General features: G+C 45.0%; 3 protein-coding genes and 3 non-coding genes across 10 annotated transcripts in view; 4 read left to right on the top strand and 2 right to left on the bottom strand.

Moving 5' to 3' along the window:
- Positions 1 to 160: 160 nt before the first annotated feature.
- cep63 (centrosomal protein 63) lies at positions 161 to 10,503 on the bottom strand. 2 transcript variants are annotated; one of them, XM_035414548.1, is made up of 15 exons: positions 10,228 to 10,503; positions 9,790 to 9,853; positions 9,525 to 9,702; positions 8,341 to 8,436; positions 8,066 to 8,188; positions 6,779 to 6,898; positions 6,042 to 6,230; positions 5,783 to 5,928; positions 5,106 to 5,252; positions 4,875 to 4,974; positions 4,336 to 4,533; positions 3,064 to 3,150; positions 2,761 to 2,945; positions 1,579 to 1,939; positions 161 to 1,161 (listed from the first exon to the last, which is right to left on the bottom strand). In XM_035414548.1, the coding sequence occupies exons 2-15, from the start codon at positions 9,828 to 9,830 to the stop codon at positions 952 to 954; spliced, it is 2,181 nt and encodes a 726-aa protein (XP_035270439.1). In that variant the 5' UTR covers positions 9,831 to 9,853; positions 10,228 to 10,503; the 3' UTR covers positions 161 to 951. The 2 variants fall into 2 exon arrangements, with proteins under 2 accessions (XP_035270439.1, XP_035270440.1); XM_035414549.1 differs by having other exon boundaries at positions 6,054 to 6,230.
- A 620-nt stretch (positions 10,504 to 11,123) lies between these two features.
- trnap-agg lies at positions 11,124 to 11,195 on the top strand. Its single transcript has one exon. It is a non-coding gene; the product is annotated as a tRNA-Pro (tRNA).
- A 123-nt stretch (positions 11,196 to 11,318) lies between these two features.
- trnap-cgg lies at positions 11,319 to 11,390 on the top strand. Its single transcript has one exon. It is a non-coding gene; the product is annotated as a tRNA-Pro (tRNA).
- Positions 11,391 to 11,664: 274 nt separating this feature from the next.
- On the top strand, positions 11,665 to 11,736 carry trnap-ugg. The gene has a single exon. It is a non-coding gene; the product is annotated as a tRNA-Pro (tRNA).
- A 2,519-nt stretch (positions 11,737 to 14,255) lies between these two features.
- Positions 14,256 to 17,706, top strand: im:7152348 (uncharacterized protein LOC559250 homolog). 2 transcript variants are annotated; one of them, XM_035415702.1, is made up of 4 exons: positions 14,256 to 14,580; positions 15,640 to 15,983; positions 16,650 to 16,748; positions 17,120 to 17,706. In XM_035415702.1, the coding sequence occupies exons 2-4, from the start codon at positions 15,655 to 15,657 to the stop codon at positions 17,163 to 17,165; spliced, it is 474 nt and encodes a 157-aa protein (XP_035271593.1). In that variant the 5' UTR covers positions 14,256 to 14,580; positions 15,640 to 15,654; the 3' UTR covers positions 17,166 to 17,706. The 2 variants fall into 2 exon arrangements, with proteins under 2 accessions (XP_035271593.1, XP_035271594.1); XM_035415703.1 differs by having other exon boundaries at positions 14,256 to 14,591.
- A 4,640-nt stretch (positions 17,707 to 22,346) lies between these two features.
- The window catches only part of rab6ba (RAB6B, member RAS oncogene family a), a 69,704-nt gene continuing 64,897 nt past the window's right edge, over positions 22,347 to 27,153 (bottom strand). For all 3 annotated transcript variants that reach the window (XM_035414111.1, XM_035414112.1, XM_035414113.1), the window contains exon 8: positions 22,347 to 25,289. In XM_035414111.1, coding sequence (XP_035270002.1) covers positions 25,225 to 25,289 — 65 coding nt within the window. In that variant the 3' untranslated portion in view covers positions 22,347 to 25,224. The remainder of the gene's footprint in view (positions 25,290 to 27,153) is intronic.

Below are 27,153 nucleotides of genomic sequence, written 5' to 3'. Positions count from 1 at the left end.
GTGGTTACCGATGCCTGGGCCGCGAGGACAGGGTGCGCTCGTTAAGGAGGCCGTTTGGAAAAAAAACACGTGCTGGACAATCCTGACAGAGTGCGGGGAGGCCACAGCGAGATCATCGCTGCACCCTCGTGCACCGTTTCACACAGTGAAATTTACGGCATACAATTCAGATTTTTACTGCGACATTCGTGTTCTATAAAACATATAAAATCTATATATATACACACATGTATCGGGTACAAAAAACAGAAAGCAGACAAAGAAAGAAAGGCACTGAAGCCTGTGGGGAAGAAACAATCTGACGACTTTTCAAAGTGGTGACTGACAGGAACGCCCCGGGATGCGGAATGCGTTCAGTACCGCGAGCCTGGAGGGAAGAGCCAGGAGACAGCGGAACGACGCGCTCCAAACGATCCGTCGCTCGGCGCTCCACTGTTCAGGCTCCGGCGCTAGCGACGTGCACAGAGCAGCGATGGGTGAAGGGAGGGAAGAGTGGGAACAGCGTCTCCCTGAAGCGTCTGCGCCATACAGGCCAAGGGTGGCAAACTCAGCCCAAAAAATCTCATCCAGTTTATTTATCTTTCCGTTACTTGTAAACAATAAATAACCGCCAAATATTTAATACACATATTTAAATGTGTATTTTATGGCACAGTATTCTGGGACATCCTTAAATTTACGAATCGAATGATTAAAATGGACCTCAGCTCTAGCTAACTAACTAGCATTAACATGGCCAACCAAGAATAGCTTTCACCCACTAATCTAAGAAGTTCATTCACCCAATGAGATCTGAGCGCTACTTGCCCTCCACTGATAACTGGCAAATAAGCCCCGCCTCCAAGTAGCATTTAGCCTACCGCCGCATTACGACCGCCAGGCGGGCGCTGGGACCAGTTTGGCAATTTGATAGCGAATGGCACTTTGTACTCCGCGGTCGAGGATCAGCGTTCACTCTCGCGGTGCCCCGCGGTGCTCAGGTTCCTGGTGGGAAGCGGGCCCCGGGCCCTCCTCCAGGTACTTCCTGACCGTTTGGGAGGTGTCCTCCCTCATGTCCTCGATGTGGGCGTCCAGCCTCTGCAGCAGCTCCTGGGAGCGCAGGGTCTCCTCCTCCAGGAACCGAGAGGCTACCGTGCCCGGGGGGGAGGAGCCTTCCAACGCCTGCGGACACGGGGGTAAAAGGGGCGGGGTCACGTGCGGACAAAGCTGGCCGCGCCTCTCCTCTTTGCACGCCTGGCTCCAACTGGCCCACATGTGTCACAAGGCACATATTGACCAATGAGTGTGCAATGGACACTCTGGGACAAGAGAAAAGTTTCATGGCGGGCTGTCTTGTTTTACCTTATAAAATGGTTCCCTATATTTCTGCTGATTCAGGTAAAACTCTTATACTGATGTTCTCTACAGCGAGTAAGATCCAAAAACAGGACACCTAATTCCATTCCTCACTTAACCAACATTTAAAATGAGGATAGGTTAACAGAAAGATGTTGTCCAGTAAATGAACGTTAGTCCTCATTATTTTTATTTGAAACATGCTGTTATTACACGACTGCAGGGTGTTGAAGGATTGCTCACCAGTTGAGAGATCTGCTCTTGTCCCAGCAGGTGCAGGGACTCCTGCGAGCTGCTGTTGGAACGGTGTCCTTCGCTGCCATCGGGGGCAGCAGAGAGCAAAGGGGGCCTGCCCTGCGCCGACATCCGACCTTCAAGACGAAGGGAAGAGGAGGAGGAGGAGGACGAGGACAAGGAAGAGGGAGAGCGGGATCTGGCCGAGCTGGACCTGCTGGCCTGGGGGACTGAGGAGGACTTAGGAAGGACCTCTGGCTGCCTCCGGAGGCTCTGGATCTCCTCCTCGTAGCGCACGGTCGTCTCCTGCATCTTCGCCTCCAGGGCAAGCACCTCCTCCCTGTGCTTCCGCTGGACGTCCTTGGCTTTCCTGAAATGGGAGGGAGTGAGGAAGGGCGGCAGGATCATGGAGATCAGGACTACCCCCCGAATCTCATCAAGTTTCAAATGGCTCTTACTTGGGGGAAACTGACATGTACCTCGATTTCACCGAGTAATCGTTTCAGGGCCTGAGGGAATGGGCGCTAAGGAACGAGGTGAAATTTCTAAATAAACACCGAATTTGGAACTGCTAAACTGATCTTTACCATTGAATGTCTTGACTGTAGTACTTGAGCCACAGGACTCCCATTTCAAATATCCGGGCACATGTTATTGAACAGTTTACTGATGATAATATGATCATCAGCCCGGAAGTGAAGAGACTTAAATATTTACTAATGTTGAAACTCATGCCAAGATCCTTCTGTTATTACATACCGAAAAGCACTTTCCACATTAACATGCTAATACATAGCACTGTATACCTAGCAAGCTATTATGAGATAAGCTATTACGCAGATTCTGCGTATTTCTCTGTATTTCAGGAGAGAATTGCAAGCAGACGAAGTTCAATAATTCACTCTAACGAAGGAGACATCCATGTAAATAAGCAATCGAATACAGCGACACCTGGTGGGTGACATTCTTTCTTTTCCAAATATAGAAATGTGGCTGACAGGGATTGACTTGTCACACTAACATTCTCCTGCTCATAATATTTATTATTGTGACCATCAATTCTTGGACCTTGAGCAGAAGGATTCATATTTCTGTTTCTCTGTGTTTCACATATAAGGGCACTGTTTGCGTGTGTCTGCGTGTGTGTGTGTGCAAGCGTGTGCGCACACGCACGTGTGTGTGTATGCACACCTTTCTTCGGCCAGGCGGAGCTGGTTCAGCTCATCCCGGCTCTGCAGCAGGGCCTGCTCCAGCTTGTCCTGCCAGGTCTGTGCCTGGGCCTCCAGTCGGTCCCGCACCTCCGCCAGCTCCTGCCGCAGCTGCTGGTTCTCCCGCTCCAGGCTGTCCCTGGGGGGCGCTAGCGAGCCCTCGGTCTTCTGCAGGGACATGAAGAGCAGGACTGAAGCGGGCCGGATCAGCAGAGCGTGGGATGGGAGGTGAAGAGCCCGGTAGGGGAGCTTGGTAAACCGAGGTTGCGCGTTTCCGGAGACTCACCTTGGACAGCCTGGACTCCAGCCGCTCCAGCATCTCAGTCAGGTGCTGGTTCTCCATTTTAAAGGTTTCCAGCTGGACCTGGGTCACCTGCAGGGAGGAAAACGGTGCATGGTAGCAGCAAACCAAGGCCAAGCCAGGCTTGAGTGAGACCTTACAGATCACTGCAGGTGCGACAGTCTCATGCAAGGCCACACTGCTATACAAAATGACTGTTCAAAGCCATCTCAATACTATAAGGCAGTGGTAACCAACCTTGTTCCTGGAGATCTACCATCCTGTAAATTTTCATTTTGAACCATAATTCGGCACACCTGATTCTACTAAATAGCAACTCCACAAAGATCTCTAGCTATTGAATGAGGTGTGCTTGGTTAGGGTTAGAGTAAAAAGCTACAGGATGGTAGATCTCCAGGAACAGGGTTGGTTACCACTGCTATGGGGCAATATTGCTTTCATAACCACCTTTAAGCACACAAACATTAGTTATATTTTCATGCATCTACGTTTGCAGATAGATGCTTAATCGTTGTTGTTCTCGCAATATCTATGACTTAGTTAATGCTGCTGTTTGATGAACCTTGCTAGCATGTTCTTGTAAGTCAATATGAATATCAAACAATACACATAATATTTAAATTGTCACTAATAAAGATTTAACCACCGATTTAAAACATGCTAAACAGCTATAATGCTAAGTGGTTGTGGCGTGTAGCAGTGCTCACATACTAAACAGCTATACTGATAAGTGGTTGTGGCATGTAGCAGTGCTCACATACTAAACAGCTATACTGATAAGTGGTTGTGGCATGTAGCAGTGCTCACATGCTAAACAGCTATAATGCTAAGTGGTCGTGGTGTTTAGCAGAGCCCACATACTAAACAGCTATAATGCTAAGTGGTCGTGGCGTGTAGCAGTGCTCACATGCTAAACAGTTATAATGCTAAGTGGTCGTGGCACGTAGCAGTGCTCACATGCTAAACAGCTATAATACTAAGTGGTCGTGGAGTATAGCAGAGCCCACATGCTAAACAGCTATAATGCTAAGTGGTTGTGGTGTTTAGCAGAGCCCACATGCTAAACAGCTATAATGCTAAGTGGTCGTGGCGTGTAGCAGTGCTCACATACTAAACAGCTATAATGCTAAGTGGTCGTGGAGTATAGCAGAGCCCACATGCTAAACAGCTATAATGCTAAGTGGTCGTGGAGTATAGCAGAGCCCACATGCTAAACAGCTATAATGCTAAGTCGTCGTGGCGTGTAGCAGTGCCCACCTTGAGCTCGGTGGCCCGGCGCTCTGCCCTCTCCACCTCTGCCCGGAGCTGTCGCTCAATGCCGGAGGCGGAGCCGCTGAGCGTGGCAATGGTGATGTCGCGCTGGTGCAGCTCATTGGTCAGCTGGGACACCTCCTTCCTCATGCCCTCCACCTCCCCACGTCGGGTCTGCTCCACCTTATGCAGCTCGTCCCTCAGCTGCACTCGAGTCACAGCACCAATCAGCACAAATCGACACCTTCCAGTGCACCCACCACAGCGGTCGGCAGGCACCGGTCAGCACGACCACAACATCGCTAAACCCGACTACAAAACTGGCAAGCACGACCACAAACGTATGTCAGCACAACCGCAGCATTTATCATCCCGACCGCAAAATAATTCAGCACAACCACAGCAAGTGTCAGCGCAACTGCAAAGTTCAAAAAGCGAAACGCAGCACTACATTTTCCATTTCACGTTATTCTTTCACGAACAGGCCCATCCGCTCCCAGCAGCAGCGAAATGGTAAACTGGCCCACACGAAGAGAGTGCCTTACCCTCTTCACTTCTCCCACCGAGTGACTGAGGTCTTCCTCCAGCAGCTTCAGCTCTGGCTCCTTAACTGGACCTCCCCTCGATCCTCGCAGGACGTCGAGGCTAAAACCAGAAACGTCGTCATACATCGTGTGAGGTCCCTACCTTACTCTGATGGGGCGATGCGAGTCCCTGACTGTGGACAACAGAAATGTTTAAGTCCTGCGGCTCCTGAGCGTCCCGGCCCTCCTTACCTTTCGCGCAGTCGGGCCGCCTCGGCTTTCAGGTGAGCCTCGCAGGTGCGGGAGGCGTGCAGCTGGACCAGGGCCTTCTCCAGCTCCCGCCTGAGGGGCGCCAGGCCCGAAGCCACACCCTCGTCCCCCAAACAGTCCTCCAGGGACCTGGGCGCAGGGCACGTTCATCCAGCAAAGGGCATTACGGGAAGAGAAGGAAGAGAGTTTGCTGCTACAGTGTCCGTGTCATTCTAAGCACTTAACCTGAATCAAACCATGTTAGCATTTTTTCCAAGGAGAGACTGGATAATATTTATTAATTTCATGCAGGACTTACTCATCATAAATACATCACATAAGATATCAGGCTATGAAGTCCAGAGAAACTGCCTCATGATGATAATCCTGTGGATCGGTGTGAAAGTGCTCCTAAACTGAAAAATTTAGGAGCATACTAATGCAACCCAATTAGTAGGTGTGCTCCTAAACTATTTTTACAGATAGCAGATATCAATTTTAAGGAGCAAATGCTCTTAAATGGGAGCACTGTAGAGCCCTATCAAATGCTCAGCACAGGTCATGTACATTTATGATGTGTGCTTTTGTACCTGGTGTAATGGAATGCAAGTTAAGTCATATTGCAGCCGACTGAGGCACTGTGACATAAGCACGCCCGTCCTGCTGAAGCTCCGCCCTACCTGATCACATGGTCTTTGGCCTGCAGGGCCTGGCTCAGCCGGGCCAGCTCACCGCGCAGCTGCTGCAGCTGCAGGCCCGAGCCGCGCACGAACTCGTCCTGCGTGTCCAGCGTGGCCAGCAGCTCCGCCTTCTCCTCGCTCAGCACCTGCGGAGCGCACGGAGGGTCCCGTCCGATCAAACGGCCCTCGGATAGCCCCCCCCTCCCATCCCCGCGGCCCCGCCGGTCCACCCGCCCACCCCCCCAAACGCCTCCCCTACCGTGCCGCTGACCTGCCGTTCCCTCCGGGAGTCGCCGAGCTCCGACTGCAGCAGGCTAAGCCGCTCCAGCTGCAGCTCCTGCGCCCGCAGGGCGTCCTGCGCCCGCTCCAGCTGCACACGCAGCCGCTGCGCCTCCGCCTGGCTGGCCTGCTCGCCCCGCTCCGCCTCCCTGGCGCGGCCCGGCGAGCGCTGCCACGCCCACAAACACACCGTCATCTCTCCCCACCTTTGACCTCCGTTACCCATCACACCGGCACTCTGCCCGGGTTCACTGTTGTTAAACTGGTTGAAATAACTAAGGTGGATGCTGCTATTAGCAGAGGATGATTTTTGTGCATTACAGTTCCCACCTTTTGTGTTATTATGTAGCAAAAGGTTTAACTCTGGGCATTGTGCTTTGTGTTGCTGGCACGTAGACCAAACACAAGAATGCAACATGAAAGAGAAGTAGGTCTACACTGCTTTTAAACAAACTTAAAAGAAGAAATTTAAAAGCAAATTCATTTACCAATATACATTGTATCAATTTATTTACAATTTACAGTAAATAATTGAATTTTATTTTCAATAAATATTTTTCAATTTATATTGTGCACACCAAGAATTAGCTTTCTCTACTGCATTTCAATTCATGTTTTAATAATATTAAATAATATTTAAAAGAAAATTAACACTTAGTAAACGAGTCTTACTGTAGAAAATAGTAGAAATCATTTAATATTAAAAACCTCCGTTACCTGCAGTTGGAACTGCTGAAACTGTTCAGCCAGGTTCTTCCTCTGAGTCTCTAGGGAGGACACCTGCTTCTGGTACTGAATCCGCTGTTGCTCCCAATCCAGAGAGCGCAGTCGAAACTCCTGAGAAAAAAAAACAAAAAAAAAAAACTGGAAAGCTGCATGACTGCAGAGCGGCCACCAGAGGGAGCTACTTCATCCTCTGAGGAACACGTGGTACACACTACACAATTTTAGCCCACATTCCGCTTCATTTGCCCCCAAATTTACCGAGTCTCTGAAAAGCTTTGCTGTGCATACTGAAATTGTTCCACGGTTAAAAATGTTCACTCATGTTGTGTGCCTTTCCTTATGAACTCAGATAATTGCAAGGGCAAGCATCTACCAAACTGCTCACGTCCATTAAACAGCTTGCAAATCCTCAAAAGTCTTCGCCAAGAAGCACTTTTCATGAGGTGGGATAAATGACCAACTTCCAATGACAGACAATACTCCAATAATGTGTGTAAATAAACACTCAACAGTATTACCAAAACAACTCATAAAAATCGTTCTGTGGTTTTAAGTACTACAGTTAGTGCTTTGACAAGGCTTGGCTGGAGTTCATTTTTATACAATTTTTAATTTCTTAATCTTTCATTTCATACTCCAGTATGTATCTAAGGCTTACCACCATAACATTGTACAACCAGATGCATTTGGTGTATACTCAACAAAATATACTGTTAAACAAAAAAAAAAAACATCATAATCAGGATATTTCTATATTTTACTTTCTGTTTCACTGGCCCCTCCTCTCTCTTAATTCAGCCTTTGAAAGCAAGCAAAGAGCACCACAGAAGACGACGTAACCTTGAAGGCAGCAAAAATTCTAAAATGGACCACTTTGCGTTTGTGTCATTAAATAAAAGCAGTGGATGATTACAGACGGAGTGCCTGCCAGCGCTGGAGAGGGATCTCTCAACACCGCAATCACTGCCATGCTGGGAGAAGTTCAGACACCTTTTCAAGTCCAGTTTTGTATCTCCTGGGCCTGCTCGTAACCTCATAGGGCAGCATGAGTGACCAGAGGGAAGCAGCTTATGACACACAAGGCAATAAGCGTCACTCCTATTCTGCCTTTGCCAGTATTATTTCCAGTTATCGGGTTTGGCGATTTACAATAGTCACATGGAGTGCGCCAGGCTTCCATCAGCCTCATTTTCACAGCAAGGATTTTGTGGGAGGAGCAAGCAGACTGATCCAGGGTCAGTGCTGGGGCACAGAGTCGAGTGGGGTGAAGCGCAGTACCTCGATCTTGCTGGTGAGCCGGGTGAGCTCGGTCCTGTCCTCCTCGCGACTTTTGGCTCCCTCCCGCGCCTCCCTCAGCTGCTTGCGCTGGAGCTTCTCGTAGCTGCGCTTCAGCCGGGTCAGCTGCGGAGAGAATCGCACGCGTGCGGGTCAGATCGACAGCCGCGTGAAAAAAAACCCCCGAAAGCAGCTGCGTGGGAACGCGAGGTGCGACATTTGGACAGGCGGCGTGTCGCCGCGGCGATGGGCTACAGGTTCCGCGCGGGCGCGCCCACCTCGTCACGCACGTGCTGCAGCTGCTCTTCATACTTGGCAGTGGCCTCCTTCCTTCCGGACTGCGTCTCTTCTAGCTGCTGCCGAAGAATACTGACCTGGGAAAGGACCATGGAGAGCATGAAGTGCTGGATCAGTGAAACACCTTCACGAATATACACTAACCACGGAACGCTAATCACATTTCACCAAGCCAATGGCCACCTGTTTATTTAAGTCAGTTATTATTCCCATTGTTTTTGTGTCCTTTAGTTCTATAGCATCTCACTGCAGTAGTGTGCTTTTGCTGGGACTGCAGGCAGACCTCATCGCAACATGATGGGTACTTATCTAAGCGTTTGCTGATTTCCTCGATGCCCTCACCATCTTTGTGCATGAACAATGATAATCAACTGTAAATTTGATTACATGATATTGGATGCAAGATGCTCACAGCCTGCAAGAGTAACCACTCTACATGTACAGATGTAAACATATACTAAAAAAACAGATAAATAAACGAATAATTACCTTCACAAATGCATCACAAAGTTGGTGATTATCCAAATAAACAAACAACGTAACAACAGATGTGTGGGCTACCACAATGATGGATTTAACAATAGTGTGGTGGATTTATCTGCAGAATAACCTCCCTAGATGTACTTACTGTACGTGACAATGCTGATACACTATCCTGGAAATACTGTTTTGATTAAGGGCTGACTTTTGGCAATATGTTCCACAAGATGATTCATATGGGTGACTATTAAAACAAGTTGTGATTTATCATCACTCCAAAAACATGCAAAACAACAAGAAATTGCAAAGTAGCTTGCCAACCACTGTTGCTGTAATTCAACGAAAATCAGCTGACAATGCATTCCATACTTTTGTTAAAACGCTTAAAACAATATTGCTATGTTATCAATATGTGCACTACTGTGCACTGGTGCTAACGAGATGCTAATTATATTGTTTGCATATGTACAATTTTCAACCCATGTTTTGTCGCAACTTTGGAAAATGCTCACATAAAATTCTGGACAACCAGCTGCCAGATACCAGGGTAAACATGGCCTATCCAAACAACTTTCAGCATAAAAACTCGTCGTAAAATTAAAATAAAAAACAAGAAAAAAATCTGTTTGGTCACAAAGACTAAATTAGCGCGCAGGAAAAATGACTTGTGTAGTGTGTTAGGTACCTCGACATTCTTGCTTTCTACAAGATCCCGAGCAGACTTGACCTCCTCTTCACGAATCTGTAGCCTCCCTTCTAAGGCTAGCATCTCCGTCTCCCACTCGCTCCGTTTGTGGGCCACCATGATGTCAATCTGACGCATCAGCTCCAAAAGTTCCGGCTCGCACGACGAAAGGACAGAGCTGGTATTGGAGGAAAAGTATGGGCCTCAGATTTACAACAGCGAACACTCCGGGAAGAGCAGTTTAACAAAAAAAGTTTGCACCCACCTCACGTCATGGTCTTGCAGGGTCCCCAAAAAGGCATCCATTTCCAAATACAGGCACCACGTATCTGTCATATTCAGGTTTATTTACGTTTAGTTATGGTGGCAAAAGATTTACCAGCAAGTCAACTAATTAGGAAACTAGTGTTCTCCCAAAACTTGCAAATAGACAACACTTAAGTTAAACATTTTAGGAAGTAACTTATAATACGTGCTTGTTAACCTGTCACGAATGTATGCTAAGGTAGGCTACCTAACGGCGGTAACTTTAAAATATTATCGATAACCAGTTAGATAGCTAAACGTGATCTTCTGACTTGGCAAATTAACTTTACATATTCGTCACAGGCTACGATACTATTTTATAATCTAGACTAGCTCATTTCAAAATAGTCACCTAACAAAATGATAAACGATATTGCAAATTAATCCCAATACTCACCGACTACAGAATTAGATCTAGACAAACAGCTGCATCAAGTTTAGGGTGCAACATTGCCAGTGTTTAACCGAAACTGCATCCTGCGAACCTGGTTTTACCTCGAAAAATGTGATTCAGGTGAACTGAACGGTGCATACAACTTCACCATATCACAATTTTGCAAACTATGTTCTGCTATTCCAACGAATTGGAAGTTTCACTCACTTTCAACCATTTTCAGTTACGGAAGCCACGCACAAGCGTAATCAGCTTGGTTACAAACCAGCGCTTTTGAATGTTTACAGTTAACGCGCAGAATCATATTCTGTGAAGTGCATTTTGGGAAATGTGGTTTTTGCCTCATGTTACGGAAACCAACAAGGTCGTTTGAGTTGGAAACGAAAGTACACCACCGTTCGACTCTAGACCAGTGGAAATGCATTCTCTGGAGTGAGGAATCACGCTTCACTATCTGGCAGTCTGACGGACCAATCTGGGTTTGGCATTATGCACAGTGGCAACTGTACTGGCCCAAATAGTGCCAAATGTAAGGGTTCATAGAGATGTTTTGCTGAGTTTGGAACTTGACTGACCTGCACAGAGCCTTGACCTCTAGCCCATCAAACACCTTTGGGATGAATTGTAATACCGACTGTGAGCCAGGCCTTACGCCCAACATCAGTATCCAAGTTGACGAATGCTCCTGTGGTTGAATGGAAGCAAATCCCACAGCCATGTTCCAAAAGCTACTGGAAAGTCTTTCCAGAATAATGGAGGCCGTTACATCAGCAAATACTTTTGGGGACGTTTGTGTCAACACGTCAAATTTTAACACGCCAATAATTGACACCGTTCATTTTCGACGTATTACAACATCATGAAACCTGACAGAATACGACAAAGCTATACACCGTCGTGGCTCGTTGGTCTAGGGGTATGATTCTCGCTTAGGGTGCGAGAGGTCTCGGGTTCAAATCCCGGACGAGCCCTCCTTATACACTCCGTCGAAGTACGGTTAACAATGAACGAGTTTGTTAACGTGGAAATCATTATTGCGTGTAAGATTGCGCTCATTTCCCCCGAAAACAAAACAAGTGAGACGAGGACACAATGGCTCGTTGGTCTAGGGGTATGATTCTCGCTTCGGGTGCGAGAGGTCCCGGGTTCAAATCCCGGACGAGCCCGGGTTAGGTTTTAAAGGTGAACAACTATGTGTTCCAGGGGTGTGGGAAAACTTCGCAACATATAATAGAATAACCTATATTTCCGAATGCTGTGCTCAAAATCACTGAACAACACAATAGGCATAAAATTCAAACTAGTTTTATTTATTGCGGGAGAACCTGGCGACAGTCCAATGTCATACTATCAATGACATACTGATAATATACAATAAACCTAAATAATGAATTTATGTGCAGACTGTTTTTGTATGTTGATGTGAAGCATAATACATGTGGCTCGTTGGTCTAGGGGTATGATTCTCGCTTTGGGTGCGAGAGGTCCCGGGTTCAAATCCCGGACGAGCCCGACTTTTTGATGAAGTTATAGAAGTCTGTCAAAAACTAAAAATGAATACTGCGTAAACCAATCCCGGAACCAACCCAGTCGGATCCCGTCGGAATTGTACTCAACGGTCAAGTAATTCAAATGATATCGGGGGGAGTTGTTGCTGTGCGTTTACCTAGGGCTACGCGCTCTAGGTAGATCTGCAAGCACTGTGTGTTTTATGTAAAAAGACTTAAGCATAGCGAAATGATGCGACTCATTTACGTGAAAAACATGGTCAGCAGATGGCAGCGCAAGCCATTTTTCATGTCATTCAGAATAGGCTATTGTATTTTCACACATAGCAGCAATATGAGTGAACAGAAGAAGTGGATTTCACGTTCTTCACCTCACATTACTTATGTACAGAATTTTCATCAGTGAACAGAAAGTGCTAATCAGTTGGATATTGTTAAAAGGATGGGTGTATTTCAGCAGTTGTGTGCTTACCTGAAATAACTGACGAAAGTGCCCACAAACTTTGTTTCCAAAGCCTACATATGCGGCTTACTGAAAAGAAAAGAAACAACAACAAAAAAGTTCAAGTCCTTATCAGCTAGTCATTTTAATGAGAGGAATCATCATCACAGCTGGGCCTGTTTTGTGTAAGTAACCACTTCAATCAATTTCCTCCCTCCATTAATCCACTTTTTAACGTCACTCCTTTTTTACTTTTGTTTTTTTCTAGATAGTTTTCTTTTGTTGATATCTGTGTTTTTATTGTTCCATAAGTTCATTTTTTAAGGAAAAGTGCTTTGTATAAGCCCCTTCCAGATTTTTTAAAACTTTCCCGTCACATTTATTTTCTCCCTAAGTTTAAGTTTATAGTTGTTGCTGTTATTCTTTTCCTTGTGCAAAAATATGTAATAAATAAATAAACCACGCCAGTAGAATTCCCCATGGTGTTGAACATGTCTCAGGGTTGCAGTGTGGAGGATGCGAAATGATGTGGCATCATGTCTGTTAATATGAGTTTACTGTCATAAATATCATGCTGAATATTAACAGGTGATTTGTAAAAACAAACACAGGGAGCCAACCAACACAGTACCAAATTAGTCTTTGATTAGCAACCTGTAAAACTATAGGTTGAAGGTAGAGATAACTGGTTAAACTGTGATGATCATATTTGGAAGTACTGTAATTCTCCAGTCCTTTCATGAATGTCTTCTTGTACACGGGTTCCATTTGGCTGCCCTCTGTGAGAATCATCATGGCAATTACAATTGCCACCTCAATGCCACAACCTTCTTCCCCCATGATGGCAGGTGAGAATTGTTTCCTGGGGTCATGGGGGTGTGTTATGTCATCCTGAGTCTATTGTCCCAATATTGTTAGTCAACAGAGCTCTACTAGCCAGCACCCAGCACACTGATACAATCATTCTATTTGAAGCAGCTTCCTTGTTAAAATATTACCTATCATTTAGCCCGTCTAACTCTTTCCCCAACAAAACAAGATCTCCTATTGATAAAGACATTGTTTCCCCGAGGTGTCACCTGTGAGGAAAAAATTCCCTCTGGAAAGTCAAAAAAGCTAAAGTCTTGATTTATAAGTTACTCATCTTAATTAGAGGAATGGTGACATCACAGCTGGGCCTGTGTCCTGCAAGTAAACACATGCAGTAAATTATAAATATAGGAATGTTTATTTAAATGGCAGTGATGTGTATTCATTTTTTAATGAAATCTACAGTGCATGTCCCCTGAACGGATACTAATGTATTTACTTGAAGATTTGTCATTTATCTGTTTGAAAAATTACAAATGTGAGGAAAGACCAACATTTAAGGCAAATGCTGACTTCAAAAGGAATTCATGGTAATTTCATAAGGCCTAAGGCAAGACACATGACCCACCAGTCAAGATAACATTGTTCCCACCACCATCTGTCATGACAAACAGATAATGTGCTGCATTGACACAACAATGAAAATAAAATTTAAGATAAAACACAGTAAATCCTTACTTCCTCTCTAGGTAGCTATATGGTTTTGAGATATAATTTAAAGAATGGAGCAAGCATATCTTTCTCTAGAGTAGTCACTATACTTTTTTTTTTGCCATTTAGGCTACACACATTTTAATGTAAATATGCCATCTATATTTTTGTAAGCCTTCCACCACACAGTCATTTCAGATGCAGACCAATAAGATTTGATGATTGATCTCTATTTCTGGTTTGAAAATAGATTAATCTCAGAGCAGGGCAATTGCAACAGTTAATGGGGGCCCTAACAGTCGCCCAAACTGCAGAATGTTTTGTGAAATTTGGAGAAGGAAACACAGTGTAACAGCAAAACTACATAAACAAAATTTTTGTCATGTATTTCCTCAGAGGTGCATAATAAAATATTCGATGAAGTTAAACCTAAAAATTATTCTATGGCATGTCGCCCTTTCATTGTCTCTGAGCTTGAAGACAAATAAAAGACGCTCGCCCCCACCCCCCACCCCAAGTGAGGAAACCGTAAGCCTATGCGCAATTTGCGCATGTGCACGTGACCATTATCGCCAAGCGTGGACTGGATTTGCATGCGAGTACTACGCTTCTCCAGCTGCCACGGTCAGACAGGAAAATAAAAGACATCTACGTACTGCGAGAAAGAGTCCACCCCCTTTTGCTGTTTAAAACACCGTTAGTGATTCCTCCGGTTCCACAGCTGTTGCGCTGGTTTGGCTGCGTGGAAGGGAGAAGAGAAGCATCAGCGCTCTTTAACAGAGATACATTTTTGGAAATAAGATAAACAGAGTTCGGCGTCTGTATTCGCAGATTCATTCATACTGACTTGGAACTGGACATACAGCTAAACCAGCAGAGATTACTGTAAGTATACGGTGAGTGCAGTTTTTCATAAAAAAAAAGAAATTTATGTTTTAATCTCCTAGAATTGTAGAATTGCAACGACATTGTGATAACTATGATCAATCAAGGACATGTAAGGATCAAGGATATGCATTTTATTTACCGTTTGCTTTATTCTCTCTCCAGTTCTTTTAAAATGATTTAAATATGGTTTCAGAGCACGGATCGTGAAGCCACTCACACAAACCTGATATTACAACATATTAGTATAATTAAGCTGGTAACTAGCCTATAATTAACTTGACGTGTTTTGACATTCAAGATCTTATGCCATTGGGTTTATGCCCATGATATTCTATATTTAAAAATATCAGTGACGACTAATAATAATAAAATAATAATGATAATAATAATTAGAAGAAGAATTCTAAAATAGATTTAATGAAATATATCTTATATAAGTTATGTACACTAAAAGCACACATGGGTTTACAAAAACTAGGCCAATAAAAAGCAACTCAGTAGTAGAGGTGAGACTTAACTTAAGCACAGGTAGGAAGTACTTTCCAAAGTTGACTTTTCTTCATTTTTGTTTAAATAAATATTAAATATTTGCTTTAACCCTAACCAACACTACAGCTGATATTTTAGAGTGAAACTATACTCTTTAAATCTCAAATGAACTGAAGTATTGGCAATTATACAATTTCAAATGTATACATATTACATTTAAAAGTATACACTACATAAAATCTGTCTGTTATTGTCCTTTTCATTATGTGCAGTGTCAATGCATATGGGACTATAAAGTATGCCATTCTGCGATACATTAAACATTGTATAGCTGGTTCGTGGCAATAACGGATGTGCTCCTGATATACAGATTCTATGAACACAATGTATTAGGAAAGAACTTCCTGGATCTTAGATATCCGCCTTACCACGTGCCTGTGCCATATGAATATCTCACGCGTTTGCTGCGAGACGAGAGAGGGAGCTGTTTGATCGGCTTCTCTGATTCGCGTGTTTTTAGAGAATAACGTGCCGTCTCTCTCTCTCTCTCTCTCTCTCTGACTGCAGCGCTGCGGCGGAGCCATGGTGCTGTGCGAGGACAGGGAGTGCGGGGTCTGCTACGCGGCCTACTCCCGGAGGGAGAGGGTGCCCCGCGTGCTCCACTGCCGGCACACGTTCTGCGCGCCCTGCCTGGAGCTGATGGCGCAGCCCAAGAGCGGCATGCTGACCGTGCGCTGCCCGCTCTGCCGCCAGGTGACCTGCGTGGGCCGCGGCCTGGGCCTGCAGGAGGCGCTGTGGGTCGACGCCAAGGTCTGGGACCAGATCGCCGAGAGCGAAGAGGAAGAGGAGGAGGAGGAGGAGGAGGAGGAGGACGCTGGCAAACAGACGCAGGCTGCAGTGCAGGCTGAACGGTGAGTGTCCCATGGCATGCGCTCATGCATGCGCGCACACACACACGCGCGCGCGCATGCACACACGCACACGCACAGACGCACGCACGCATGCACACGCACAGACGCACGCACGCATGCACACGCACAGACGCACGCACGCATGCACACGCACAGACACATGAGCGCACGCACACACGCACGCACACACACACACACACACACACACACCTTCCTGCCGTTCTCCAGGTAGTATAGAGTTATTTGGCCATTATCTATGAAATTAATGCAAACCCACTCTCTTCCCCATCAACAGAAAGATAAAATATGAGGACAAGCAGCTACTAGTTTATAAACCCAAGGTCTGTATATATGCTATGGATTTACTTCAGATGTGGCTCTGTCAGGGGCAGGGAGAGGCTATTTTTGGATGGGTGGATACCTCTTCCTTCAGGTCAACTGCCTTGCAATTGTACAAATTTCATTATCATGCGTAGCACGATGTCAACATTCAATATTATCGCATGTAATCGCAAAAAATAATAAACGGTTTTGCAAATGTATGTTTTAAATATTATAAACAATGACAACAGATTCAAAAGTTTCAATCAAATGCCGTTGGCAGGATGCACTGCAGTGCCTCTCCTCATTCGTTGACACCTGCGTCTTTTCCCATCCCCCTGTTAGACCCGCCCCCAAGCACTCCAGATGCAAGCTCAAACTTCCTGCCTTCCTGAGGAAATTCAAGAAGCCCCAGCGAGAAAGAATTTTGCCCGTCTGCAACATGTGAGTCTTTTTCCTGTTGTTTTGCGTTCCGCGCCGTGACCGTAGTGCGCGTTGTTGCTGTTGCATTCCTGTGGCACGTTGTCACCATCCTTTTGCGAGTGTGTGTGAGTTACACAACAGTCTGAGGAAAACCCGTGTGGAGCAATCACCACCTTCCAGATTTAGCAAGCGGTGCTTGATCCTCTGCTGTGACTTGAGTTTCACAACGTTGCACGAGCACTGCGCTGGTGCCATCACATTACCATCATGTTTCTAAAATGTTGGTCATTTTGATAGGAATGTACATTATGGAAGTATGTAATAGACAGTTGTGTCTTTAAATAATATCTTCGCAGCATCTTGACAACTGTCTACACTGTCTTTCTTTACAGAGAGATGAAATCTTGGCGTAGGCTTACTGCTGAGGAAACACTTTAGAAGGATTTTCAAAGGGAAAGGAGACCCAAACAACAGCCAATGTTCACAAGCCATTTTTTATATTTGTATTGTTTTTAATGGCCAAAAAAAGGGCATGTTATGTTTAAATTATGTGTTCACAATGTCATCCATAGGAAATTGTTTAGAACTACAAGGTGCTGAAAGAGATGTTCAAGGTGAACAAAAACGATTCCATTTATATTTGTACATTTACACAGAGATAGGCCTTGTCTGCTGAAGTGGCGGAACTAATGTTATTATGAGAAGGCTCTGTCAAAGGGGGTCTGTCAATTGGCTGCTCGTCTGTAATCCCCCACAGCTGGTGTTGTGGGATTTGGTTCAGCTGTAGGCCTCCCAACAGAGCAGGTGTCTATCCCTGACCCAGGGTCCTTCTGACAGATGGTCTCCTATAGGCTAGCCCCAAGAGACCCCGCCCACCTCTAAACTAATTATACATTACTGTCACTGGATAGAGCCACTAACTTATTCTATGCTATTGTATTTATACAACTTGAAATATTTCTAATAAACGTTTTTAAAAGAAAAATGTGTGCTTGCTAATTGTTCAGCTTGCTATCTGATTAACGTTCTGCTGTAGCGGGTTCATTTCTTGATAGAGATTCTGACCTTTACTTTCTGTGTACCTATCCTGACTCATACTGCATATTGGCCTACAGTGGTGGTCAAGTTGGATATCTTGAACATGACCATCTGTGCTACTTCCTCTCTATGCTCCTTTCGAAAGGTCTTCCAGATGGTCCCCTTTTGATCGCTAAAGCATTAAATGCCTTCCTAATTAACAGGAAGCAGCACAACTCTCCAAGCATAACTCAGGAGGCCAGTCATGTGAAGTTTTCTCAGAGTCTGCCTAGTTTAAATGTATTCCCATTGGAATTCTGCCAAGCATTGGCATTGGTCTAAGGTTCACAAATATTTTTTACACGTTCGGTTACTTGGCTTATCTGATATAGAATAGTTTCTTTGTTGTTGTATACCAGGCATACACAGACAATGTGGTGTCCCTCACAGAAAGAATGATTTAAGCAAACTGACATTCTGCCATTCATTGAACACTGGCATTGGCCTTAAATTCGCAAATGTTTTTTTTTTTGTTACGCATTGTTACTTGGCCGAACTGATACAGAATAGTGTCTTTGTTGTCGCATATCACACATACACAAAATGGCATCACTCACAGAAAGAACCAATCATCAGGACACGATGGAGGTATAGTGAAGCCTATGATACAATCCCACCACAGAAGGTTGAAAGAATGAAGGACCTCTTCCCTCTTAAACACCCACTACAAATAGATATAATAGGCCCACATGAATATAACATTGTATAACATTGCAAATTAGCCTTTGGTATCCATTTAAAAAAACACAGAGGATACATACTATATGAGCACTTTTGAAGGTAGGAGATGCAGGGCAGAAAAAGGGAAAACAGAGCTGTCTGTCAACAAAAGATTCATCCATCCATGCAAAGGGATTAGATGGCAGTCTTAATTAAGCATCTGTTATGTATTAATGTGCTCCCATCTCCCATCACAGAAGCCAGTCCCTCTTTGTTCAAGATAAGGTCAAAGAGAACACTTCTCTGTCTTGGTGTGTTTGTAAACAGACAGAGAGAGTGACACAGGTCAGTGCTGGTCAGTATCTGAACACAGGTGCCCACGGCTACCTCTTTGGTTTGTGAAAACAAGGAGCTCTACCAGAGGTGATCGTGTAGACCATCGCAGATCAACCAAATTGAGCCAATCAGCCTTTTCAGAGGAAGTAGTCAGACAGCAGTAACTACCAGGAAGACAAGGTACCAGTTGTACAAGTTCTAAATAACAACTGAAATCATAGTTAAAATAAAGTAAAATAAAGTAATCATGTGACCACTAATTTACTGATGATATAGCCATACAGAGTGCTGTGTGTTACCAGTAGCTGTAATGAGCAAATAAGAATGAATAAACTTTCAACAGAAAGATAAAGACAGACTGATCCTTCCCTGAAGCTAATCAGCAGGATCACTCTCCATATCCAAACACAAATTATTTTTAGAAGCCCTCACACTGCAGGAGGCACGGGGGTTTACGCATTTTACGAAACTGTTAACAATTAAAAGGGACAGTAAATATTAAACCACAAACATCAATCATGGCTGGTCACAGTGACTGAACAGAAGTGTTTCTTTTTTGGTTTCGCCACTGCGCTGCATGTGTCATGTTGTCATGGTGACTGAAGCAGGTGGGAGTTGCCTATCCAACTGCTTTGTAGGCTTGCAGGTTCTGGCAGGCCTGGTCACACCTGGGGAGAGGTGGCAGTCAAAGCAGCATCTCGGTCAAGGGAAGCAGCTCGGCTCCCAGCTCCAACAACACAGGCCTCTGAACAGGAACACTGGGACAAGATTTCCTCATGGTGTGAACATTTAACATAACATAACATAACATAACATAACATAACATTAACGTAATGACGAGAACAGGGCATTCAGCCCAACAATGCTTGCCATTATGCTTGCCAACTAAATTAGCTCACAGCTCACAAACTCCTGGGGATTGTATTCAATTCAATTTCATTTAATGTGGATAGGCCCTGGATTTAAAAAAAATACTTGTAAAGGCTTACAAGTCGGACCTGTTGCTATTAGTACCTATCAGACCTATGCCAAGCATGACCTCTAAATGCATGAATGCATTGAACGGCCATAGCGTTTCACCTGATTCCAGTTCTAGCAAATGTGATGAGGATGCCTTTCCTTCTTCTGACGTTTACTACCCAGTCGTTCAGACTCTCTGGCTTCCATCCAGCTTTCCTGTCCTTTCCAGCTTTCGGTTTTCACCCCTGACCCCCGACCCCGTGACCCAGTCCAGTCACCTGGGAGCTCGTGGTCCAGCTGGGGGGGTGGGGGGTGGGGGGGAGCCTCCGTCTGCTCAGCAGTCTGGACAGCGAGCACAGAGGGTCGTATGTCCACAGAGGTCACACCTGTGACCTCTCAGGACAGAGCTCTCCACTCACTTCCCCAGAGCGCGTGTGCCTGGACCTCTCAGTTTCACCTTTGCACGCATACCTTACAAAAAGTCCCGCTGAATGTAGTTTGGATCCCAACCGAGAAGAACCTGAAATGCTAAATATGTAAAAGCTGTGCTTATGCAGTGTTTAATAAAACCTTTCTGATGGAAAGATACTGTATATATTTCTCCGGATGCATTTCCTGTCTGACTAGGAGAAAGGATAGCAGACATTTAAAAGTCAGCCTCGTCTTGTTCTGTTGATAAATGGCTCACAGGCTCTCTGCGCTCCAGCTGTCCTCATTCTTCAGGTTAGCCTTTTTTTTTACTTTTGCAGTTCCCGGGTAAGAACTATTCTTACATGTCCCACAATCCTTCAGTGTCAGGGCACTTCCATTAAGCAGTGGTGGCGGTGGCCTTAGGTCGCTGTGACGAAACTCCCTGGGAAAGCCGCCGTTGCAGATGAGCTGGCTCCCGCCCTACATGTAAGTACTTGCTGCCACAATAGGAGACGCTCGAAACTCACACAGCTGCTAATCCCACCGAGAAGCGCGTTAATTCCCACAACAATAAATTCTCTGATAAACCAATACACCCTGTGCCTTCCTCTCTGTATGGCACAGGGAGCCTTTGAATGCGTCCATTTTCTATTTCACCAAGCACTGCGTTAATAAACTCTGTGCTTTCCTGTTGACTATTGGCTTGTGACCCAACTACACAATTACACAAGCTTGACAACCAGGAGCACAAAGAATGTCAAGTGTTATTAATTGCACAACTACAACCTCATACATACCGCTACACTTAAGCCCTTAAGCCAATGGGATGCAAGTAACAAGGGCCCAAAATAGAACAAAGAAAATGCTCATCCTTATATGACCCTCCAAACCCAAGGGAACAAGTGCACGGCATAAACACAAAATGTAACACGTGTGACCTCCTTCAGGTTTCTCCAAAACCAAACGAAAAAACAGGTCACTGCTGATTATATACTTCAGTTGGTGACTGAGTAGAATCTCGTAACTGCTCATAATTCTAAAAGGACATGTGCCATGACTTCACTGGCTTGACTTTCTCTGTGCTCACTTCAAAGTTTCAGAGCATTGCTGCCCCCTTGGGGTATGTATTGCTTTTGCAGTCTGGATTCCTCCCTCCCCCTTGGTTCAATTGTTCAATAATCGAGAGAGAACTCATGGTTTAAATTAACCATTTTATTCAATCTCAGTGTAAAAAAATAAAAAATAAAAATTGGTTCAAAACAAAAGAAAATAGAGAATGTAGTTTAAGGCCAGCAACGAAGAAAGCTCTATGGATTTATACAGGTGAAAGTGGGGGTATAATAACACTTGGACAAGAGCTTCCATTGTGATATTTGAATATTCTAGAGATGTTAATGATACACAGTTCTACTGATTTGACCCATTTAAGTTTCAAGTTTATTTATATTTATATAGCACATTTCATGCAAAAAGCAGCTCAAAGTGCTGTACAAAAACATATCAAAGCAGACCAATAAGAACTTATGAAGGACATTAAACTAACAGTGCATAATCCTTCCATGAAATCATTAGAACTCCCGTCAGTCAGGTATGGTGTGACTGATTGATTTAGAATAACTGAAGTAAGACACCCAGAGCTTTAGATCAGTCTGTTGTTCACTGTAGCAAGTGTTGATTAATGCTATTTCAGTTTACAGAGCAGCAGGTGTGAGGTAGCTGTTGGATCTGCAATGCTACAAGTCATCAAGCCTTCACTGAAAATGAGAAACCCAATTTGCCTTTTGCTCCAGTGAAATTTCTTTATTTCGTATTAGAGTTCTCACCGAACCAAAAAAAAAATCAGGATATTGAGTGGTGTCAGACAGGAAGAGTGAGCAAGCAGATAATGTTCCTCAGAAACGTCTACTCGCAGTTCAATTTGCTTAAAATGCATGAAATTTGCAGAAGTGGTGTAGGTTAGGAGGTGTTTTATTTGGTTGGTTCTCCACATACCCCCCCACACACAAACGCACACGGACAAATAGAACCACACTTACACATACATGTGCACACAAATGCATATACAAATACACTATCTTATACACACACACACGCACACACACGAACACTAACTCATTGAATCTTATTTTAGAGCAGTACAGACATCATTTAAATGATAAAATGAAGACAAAAAGGTTAATTTGGTAATAAGACATTTTATTGATCTTTTAGACAGACATGCTAAGTCTCTATACAGTGTGAATGGAGAACCAGCTCGGAGTCAACCAGGTCTGCTCCACAGAGCTGTGACATTGACACCCTTCGCAACAGAGCCCAGCTTACACGCAACGTTCTCTAAGCGTCACTGCGACCCTCCGCCAGTGTTGTGGCGCAATTCCCACGTCACAGAGATGTTATCTGAACATTATGTGTGAGCTGGGCAGTGCCCAACGACTGTGCGCCCCCTTCCCCCCCCCACCACCCTCACCAATCAGGTGAAACCTAAATCTGCAGTGATTTCAACGTTTCCCACAAGGGGGCGCCAAATTACGGGCACTGTCGCGGTACGGGTGGGTCTGCTACTCTAATGCCCTGTTACTACATCAGCTCAGAAGAGTCCAACACACTCCAGAAAAAAAAAAAAAACAATAAACATTATCAAGTACACATGTCAATTAATTGATCAGTCAATCAATAAATAACCCCTGCCCCAAATATATCCCCGAGGCTCTCCTCTATACACAGAGTTCAACGGTAGGGATGAGCCCTACAAGAAGAGCTTTGCATGCCTTTGTGTGTTCCGAGAAGGCACCAGTGTAATAAATACCGAGAGAGAGAACAGAGAGCAAACCAAAGAGTTGACACCAACAACGTTCAACATGGAAGCCTACTAAGATTCCCTCATCTTTAATGTGGTAAGTGGCATACTTTACAGTGTGGGGGCCGTCCCAGATTAGGTATACAGGGAGCGCCTGTCCATCCTACCCCTAAGTGTGATTTTCTTTTTAAAAACAAGGTTCTGTGTCCTATTCAATAGTCCTGTCAGGCAGCAAGTACATACTAAAAACAAAGTGGTTGTTATGAATCTGTAATGACAATGAAAAGCATTTCTGGCATTCATCATCAACATCCCATTACGGAGGAGTCTCGCTAGTCTGCTAGTACCAAGCACAGCTCTCTCTATACAGTGTAAGTAAGGGCACAGACAGGTGTGAAAAAGAATAAACAGCGATAAATCATCGTTGAAAAAAATTCTGAGGCTTTAAATTCACTGTGGGGAAAATGTATCTTTTGTTGTCATTGAAGGAAACACGGCCCGGACGAGGCAGCAGTATGCTCTCTTGACACCGAAAGCATTGCAGGCAATCATCCCCTCAGCTTTGATGTGAGCATGCAGCAGGAGCACACCGTGTCATTGCGTTAAAGCAAACGACAAGCAGAAAAACCCAGCAACGCGCTCCGCCTGCAGTCGGAGACCATTTTCGGCTCGTTTAAGGTGGGTCGAGCTTTCATTCTTATTCAAAATGAAAGTTCCCCTGGTGACCGTCAATACTGCTGGAACACCAGTCACTTTTCTGATTCTGCTCTTCAAGACATTCCAACCGCTATAAAGATTATGGGCTTATTCCTTCAGTACTTAGTATTGGACTAGTGGAATATATATATTACATTAGCTGTCAAAACACATACATATCAAAAAGTGCATTAAGATCCCTCATGAAAGACATCAAAGTAAAAGTACTTTACCAGTCAGTGGTCCATGATACTTCCAGTGCTTTTTCGGTTCTTGGCTCTTAAAAACGGCGGTATTACTTTTGAATCGTCTTCACGGATAAATAAATATCACACATATTACGCAGACTAATGTATAATGACGTACAATGAAACTAAAGCATCGTGTTAACTACTTTGTTACTCCTACAATTCCTCAGACAGCTTTGCAAAGTTTGCAGTGTCCTTGCTGGGCTGCATTGACCACTGCCTTTAACTGACACCAAAGCGGCCGTCTCCCATTGGTCCGGCTCTAAACTCACCACGGAGTCCTTTGCATTGAGCAAGGCCTAAACGTGCAGTGTGGCCTTTCCTCATGTCTTAATTTGCCTTGGGGAACACACAGATAGGGACCCCTGGAACGAATCACAGATATCGCAGATGGACGAATAAGGATTCATTTTCAGACGAAAAATAAATCATGAAATATATTCGAAACCGAGCCAATGAATGTCCGTAAGCAGGGAGGCCAAGCCCTTTGATTTTATCTGAACCTGCTGTCCATTGTTCACGTGGGTGAATACAGACTGAATGTAATGAAGGGCGATCACGATATAAATACTGTACAGCACATTGCGGTGAATATTAGTGTTCGCAAAAGCTTGTGAAATACCGTCAGCGAAAACAAACCGTAAGCAATGGGGCACGCACATGGCTTTCCTAAGGGCCCCGGTCAGGCCAGAATTTGCATTCTAACGTTGCCTGTATGAATAGCGAACATTTACACAAACACTACTGACATGTTCCTAACTCAAATATCCAAATCCAGTTTTACAGACAATAGTTGTTTCCACACGGTGCGTGAGTTCACAAGTGTTAGTAAGCGTTAACATGTTTAACTGGCGGACCCCAGCAGACGGGAGTCAAAGCAACCGCTTGCATGCAATTCCGTTCATTCTACTTTGCAGCCATTGGACGGCCTTTTCCAATCCTTCCCATTCTGGTACAAGCTGAAAACTGAGGTTGTCTGCATCTTTGTCAGTGCTTTTTCTTTAGTATACAAAAATACAAAACAAAAAAAACTACCATTCTAGTTTCTCAAAAAAGTATACACATGTTTGGAATTCTACTGTTTTGTTGCTTTTTTTCCTTATTGGATTTTTTTCTCTTTTTTTTGGCAATTTAGTTAATAAAGTACAATATTTTACAACAGAAAATTGATGTAACACTAGTTCCAACCAATGACCAATAGTCAAATGGGAAAGGCCAAATATTCAACCTGAACTTAACTGGAAGCTAACCAATAGGAAGCAACACAACAAGCATGTGGTGTAAATGAAGCTGCCCAATCTGGTACTGTGTATTAACAGGAACAACCGCCTTCGCTGGTGGGGGGCTCCTGTGGTTTGTCCAGCTTGATGTCAATCACTGGAAGGTGAACTGTAAAGGAAACTTACAATATTTCTTAAGCATCAAACACAAAAAGAAAATAGAAAAACTGTAATTTTCTTTGGTTTCACAATGTAAAAATGACTACCTTATCTCATGAACCAATGGAGAAATCAAAAAAAATAAAATAAATAACAGTATGATATGACCTATGATAAGATGAACACAAATAAATATGTTGTGTCTTTACTGCCTACTACACCAACCCTTGTGGCCCATTGTCAAAAGTAAAAGGGGAAAAAAATGATATGACTTAATGTGGTTTACACTGGCAAAGTTCCCACAAAGACAAACAGGATAAAAAAATCAGTTTAAGAACAATTTCAGTTTTCCTTCTGAAATCGTTCTTAAATGCCCTTTTTTTCTCAGCCCTGAACTAACATGCAGACTGCAGCAAGCCAACTGGAGGGTGGTTCTATTCAAAGGGCCTGATGGGAAGTAAAAAAAAAAAAAGTGCTACATCACTGCTGCCTGCAGTCTTGGCACTGGGCGTCTTCCTGACACTACTTTACTGCCTCTCAGGCACTAGGGGGAGCTCTTGTTCCTAGACTCGTGGCCTGCCTTTCCTCTCTCCACTTCGGCTGACCGTGGATGCGAGAGCAAAGGCAGTACCACCATTTCTCACCTCAAAAGCAGACATCTCACTGACCTACACTATCCAGGACAAAATGTCCAAAGAATATTAATATTGATATTGACCACCTTGCTTAAAGTACTGGGGGGAAGTATTAAGAGTAAGCGCTCCTAAACAGCTGAAGAGAGGCGCAGGCACGACAGGACTGAGGCTCCACAAATTTGATCAGATGTGCATTAACATTAACAGGGCCCCAGATGGACGAAAATGGGATGAACAGCGCGAGGCGTGCGAAACTACTTAAAACACCTGCTACACTCCGAGCAGGCTGGGCGGTGACGGGCGGCGGTGACAGGCCTCAGATGGCCAGGCGGAACAGGGCGGCCGGACGAGGGGTCTGGCGAGCGGCAGCGGTCTTTCTCCGAGGCGCTCGCTTTTTCCGGTGGCGCAGAAGGAGCCGCCCGCGCTCGGCTCGCTCCCAGCACCGCCCGTCAACGGCGCCCGCGGGGACGACGCGCCGACCCCCCGGCTCCCCCGGCTCTGCCGAAAGGGACGTTTCCAAGGACGAGTCGGCGTTCGTTGGCTCGCGCGCAACGGCGATCGGCGGTTTCGAAGGATGACACCGGGAGCGCGGAAACTTGGCAACGTCAAAAAGCGGCGCGGTACACCTGGTGGGGGCCAGCCGGCTCCTCGCGGCGTTAGACGGGTACGAGGGGGGGGGGGGGGGGGGGTACGTGTCGGACTGACTGACGGCGGGTGTCATTTCGCGAACGCGAACGTCTGGTCAGGCAGGTGCTCCGGCAGTCCCCGGAGTAGATTAAATATCCTAGGAGAGGACAGGAACATTACCAAACCAAATCCGGGCTTTGACGCATATGATTCCCTCCAATCTGCACGAGGTGGGGGTGGAGTAAAGATGTGGGGGGGGCGGGAGTCCGGCACAGTAGGGGTGTGACCCCAGCCCTCTGCCACCTGGGGCTCTCCCTTCCCTGCACCATTAGTTTTGGGAAGATGGGCCAAGTTCAGACCATGTGTCCCATGTGTTCTATCCTGTATTTCACCTGAGTGCCAGAGGGAGCTACCGGGGGGGTGACCTCAGTGGGGTTAGGAGTGCCTTACAGGCTCCTTTCAGGAACTGGCTCTCAATGGACACGGCCTGAGTCAATGCACTGCATTTCATTCGCATTGCACAGTCCTTGCCGTTAGCCAATCCCAGCAAGCTAACCACGAAAGGATAATTTTATCAGGATCGTCACAAACCCGGATCTC

Source organism: Anguilla anguilla, chromosome 4 (assembly GCF_013347855.1).
Source record: "Anguilla anguilla isolate fAngAng1 chromosome 4, fAngAng1.pri, whole genome shotgun sequence".
NCBI lineage: Eukaryota > Metazoa > Chordata > Actinopteri > Anguilliformes > Anguillidae > Anguilla > Anguilla anguilla.
This window is presented reverse-complemented; position numbering and strand designations above follow the sequence as displayed.

What these genes read in the sequence shown, in the direction of transcription:
- im:7152348 (XM_035415702.1), top strand. Translation starts at nt 15,655, where the DNA reads ATGGTGCTGTGCGAGGACAGGGAGTGCGGGGTCTGCTACGCGGCCTAC. An exon ending in GCTGCAGTGCAGGCTGAACG is followed by an intron (nt 15,984 to 16,649) that starts GTGAGTGTCCCA and finishes TCCCCCTGTTAG; the next exon opens with ACCCGCCCCCAAGCACTCCA. An exon ending in ATTTTGCCCGTCTGCAACAT is followed by an intron (nt 16,749 to 17,119) that starts GTGAGTCTTTTT and finishes CTTTCTTTACAG; the next exon opens with AGAGATGAAATCTTGGCGTA.
- cep63 (XM_035414548.1), bottom strand. Translation starts at nt 9,830, where the DNA reads ATGGATGCCTTTTTGGGGACCCTGCAAGACCATGACGTGAG. An exon ending in TGCAGCACGTGCGTGACGAG is followed by an intron (nt 8,189 to 8,340) that starts GTGGGCGCGCCC and finishes TTCTCTCCGCAG; the next exon opens with CTGACCCGGCTGAAGCGCAG. An exon ending in AACGGCAGGTCAGCGGCACG is followed by an intron (nt 5,929 to 6,041) that starts GTAGGGGAGGCG and finishes TGCGCTCCGCAG; the next exon opens with GTGCTGAGCGAGGAGAAGGC.